This window comes from Phaethon lepturus, unplaced genomic scaffold (genome assembly GCF_000687285.1).
Source record: "Phaethon lepturus isolate BGI_N335 unplaced genomic scaffold, ASM68728v1 scaffold44818, whole genome shotgun sequence".
Classification (NCBI taxonomy): Eukaryota; Metazoa; Chordata; class Aves; order Phaethontiformes; family Phaethontidae; genus Phaethon; species Phaethon lepturus.
The window spans coordinates 61011-64358 of NW_010558257.1; the positions used below are offsets into that span (position 1 = coordinate 61011).

The 3348-nt window shown below is 45.0% G+C and overlaps 1 protein-coding gene across 1 annotated transcript; it reads right to left on the reverse strand.

Moving 5' to 3' along the window:
* Positions 1-2600, reverse strand: CCDC92 (coiled-coil domain containing 92). Its single transcript, XM_010292991.1, has 3 exons — positions 2465-2600; positions 2031-2072; positions 1-776 (listed from the first exon to the last, which is right to left on the reverse strand). The coding sequence occupies exons 1-3, from the start codon at positions 2592-2594 to the stop codon at positions 1-3; spliced, it is 948 nt and encodes a 315-aa protein (XP_010291293.1). The 5' UTR covers positions 2595-2600.
* Between the last annotated feature and the right edge of the window lie 748 nt (positions 2601-3348).

Below are 3348 nucleotides of genomic sequence, written 5' to 3' on the forward strand. Positions count from 1 at the left end.
TCAAACAGTTCTGTCTGTCCCTGAGTGCTTCCTGACCACTTTGCTTCCGTGGACCTGATCCACTGCCAGCGTTTCAACCTCCGGCTGAGGCTGAGATGGGGCGACGTGGTGGATGCGATGCGCCACCCCAATGTGTGCCTTGTGCGGCTTCTCTCGGGCTGGGCTGTGCGACTCACCAGATGCACGATCTGAAGCAATAGGTGGAATAACTAGCGGCCTCTCCTTAATAAGATGTACCTCTGCCGATTCCCTGGCCAACAGAAATGGAGTGGGATCAGGCATGGCATCCACAGGCTCTCGTAGCAGCAGCTTCCGGCTCTCCGATCCTATTCTGTAGGCCTCTTCAAACTCGGGGTTGAGTGGTGTCGACAGACTCTTCTTCATTCTGCGCCGTGGAGTCTCCGGCAGTTTATCTTTGGGAGGGGACGGCTTATAGTTGGACAACACGGGACTGCCAGAGGGAGTCCCCTCTGAAGTCCCACTTGAACTCATCAGCTTCTTCTTGGTAGCATGCAGCTGAGAAGTTAAATAAGCAATAGTGCTTGCTCTCTGCTCTAGTTCACTTGACAACATATTGAGCTTATGGCTTTTCATTTTTAACTCTTCCAAATACTTCTTTTCTCTTTCTTTAATAGTGTTTTCCAGCACCATTATCATTGCATTCTTTTGTTCAAGTTCTTTCATCAATTCATTATTTTCAGCCTCTTTGACTTTCAGTTGAGCTTCGAGATCTTCGCACTTTCTTTTGAGTTCATCACTTTTTGAACTACCATTTCCTAGAAGGATAGGAAAAGCAGAAGTGTTTCAAGTTAACAATAGCCACTAAGCAAAACAGTGCAATAGGGTTCCTTTTGCCATCCCAAAGCCGTGACAGAAATCCCAAGCTAATACTACCTACTTCATGTAAAATATTAATACTTCAGCTAAACTAATTACTTCCTCTTCAGAAGCACGGGGACAGCTTTTAAGGAAACGATGATGAGCTAATGCCACTCACCATGGTTTAATAGCGTTGATACTAGGTAGCGACGCTTCACGTGTTCGGGGGAACAAGGATTACAGAAACCGTGCTTGCTGAACTTGCTCAAAATCAGAGCCGTTTTGCAAATCCTCAGGTTATGAAAAGGAACTTCGCCCACGGCAAATGCCCTCACACCATGGGGTGTGTGGGGTGATTCTGTCACTCTTCCCTCGGTTATTATGGCTGGATGGCTTACCAACTGTTTAGCAGAGACCAGCAGCCTGAATTTCTCCAATAACAAGCGTCCAGTGTCACAGGGCTATCAACTATACTGTGTTGGGTATTGTCCCCTCCACACTGGGCAGTGTCTGAGCTTGGCACAGCACCAACACAGTGGCACTGCTGATATATCACCTACTCTGAAAATCCTGCAATGAGAAGCATCTGGGCAACACTGCAATATCCAGAAATAATGCTGAGCACATGCAAAGCTGCCCGGTCACTTTGCTAAACTTGCCCATGTTCTCTCTTATCTGCAGTTCATGGCCTGTCACACACTATCCCTGATCTGGGAGGTTACTACTCCCAGGGAGTATTTTATTCCTGTGCTTCACCTGTTAACATAATACATCTGAAATAACAAGAATCTAGGATCTATATAGGCATATATATTAAAAAAAAAAAAAAAGGATTTGTGGTGTAATTACAGTACCAGGTAAGTTTTAATAATAGTCTCACTCTTCTGCCCCTAAAATTCGTGTGCCCTATGCCCATACAGCATGCAGGGAACTGACTGTCTAGCAAGAGAGAGGAGTCAGCAGTTCCACACTCTGTTCCTGGCTCTTTCCAAGATTTCCTGTGTGACCTTGTTAAGAACTTGTGACATTTACATCATAGATAACAGTAAGTCTGGAAAGTAGAAAACTACTCTTACACCTTTAGAATTTATAAAGTCAACAACCCAAGTACAAAGAACTCTCACCTACTTGTAATGGAGAAATTACAAACATTGAAAAAGATGAGGAAGTTTAACATGAACATTAAAAGAAAAATGTTACGTATTCCTTACCTGATAGCTCTGAACTCTTAACAGTCAGCTCATAGGTTAAATCTGAGGAAAAAAATTGTTTATTTTTGTTAGAACAACATCATCTACCCCAAACACCACCTGGTGAGCATGTTTACAATGGCATACTTCAACAAAAGCACAGCTAATTCTTCCCCCCACCTGAAGCAATAATAGGAGATCCACTGCAAAGTATCAAATCTGTAAAACAACTAGAACTATCAGGTGACATGTTCCCCCCCTCCCCTTTTTTTTTAAAGAGAAATCTTTGCTTAACGATCACAGAGTCATGCCCCCAGCTAAGTGCTGATCACCCCAAATGCACCCTGGTGGTGGGCTTTGTTGCCAAGGTTTCACTGCTGAAGTAGGAAGCAGTTACTCCGTTCTTGTGAAAAGAATTAAGCACCGAATCAGCATCAGCATCCTCTCCCAGCTACCTGTGCAGTGCTGCTGCAGGCGTCGAATCTCAGCGTGCAGGCCTTTCAGTGTGGTGGCATGTTCTCGCTGCAGAAACAAGAGATTCTTCTGGGCACTCTGTAGCTGGTTCTCCAGGTTTGAGGTTGCCATCCTGACATGCAGCTCCCCTGTCAGTAAACAGATGGAGAATTGTAACAGCGAATTATCTTGCACACACAAAGGTCCTCACTCTACAGCAAGGATAAGCAGGAATATCTGAATTCTACTATTAATGAATGGATATGCAATCAAGCAAATACCACAAAAGGTTTTTCTGTTTCATGACCATTTCAACTTAGAAGTGCTCTAAGTTCATAGAAAGCCTAATTATACTCTAGGCCAGAGCAGCGCAGGGAACTCATTTGTTTGGAGTTAACACATTTAAAGGATTAACTTCAGACAGACAAAGTCGCTAATCCTGTTACAAGATAAAAGTGGAGTTCTGAGAAATGGGCTAGTATATCCCTCTGTCTTGTCAGGGGTTTTCCACTTACCTCCAGGGACACAGGAACTAGTAACATCCCTGGACAGGAACAAGGAATAATGCACTAAAACGCACGATCTCTAAAGAGAAATGCAAACCAGGGAGTCTAAGACACAGCTAGGCCCAGCAGTACTGCCACCGACGTGGTTGCTACGGGGCACCTTAGCCGAGATGTGCTCATGGGGACCGGCACCAGAGAAAGCTCTGGCTGCTGCCAGGGGCATTTCCTCAGCCGTGCTAGCGCAGGCATCCCACACCCTCTGCAGGCCCCAGGAGACTGGCGTCTCCCACAGCCCTGATGACATGGACCAGGGCAATTGACAAGGATGATGTTTCATTTGAAGAGAAAACAAAGATATTTTTCTTGCTCAGGTTAAAAGT

Bases quoted from the DNA above. Each gene is read 5' to 3' on its own strand.
- CCDC92 (XM_010292991.1), bottom strand. From the start codon at position 2,594: ATGGCAACCTCAAACCTGGAGAACCAGCTACAGAGTGCCCAGAAGAAT. The intron at 2,073-2,464 runs GTAGCTGGGAGA...TTTTTTCCTCAG, and splicing joins CCTGCAGCAGCACTGCACAG to ATTTAACCTATGAGCTGACT. The intron at 777-2,030 runs GTAAGGAATACG...CTATCCTTCTAG, and splicing joins TAAGAGTTCAGAGCTATCAG to GAAATGGTAGTTCAAAAAGT.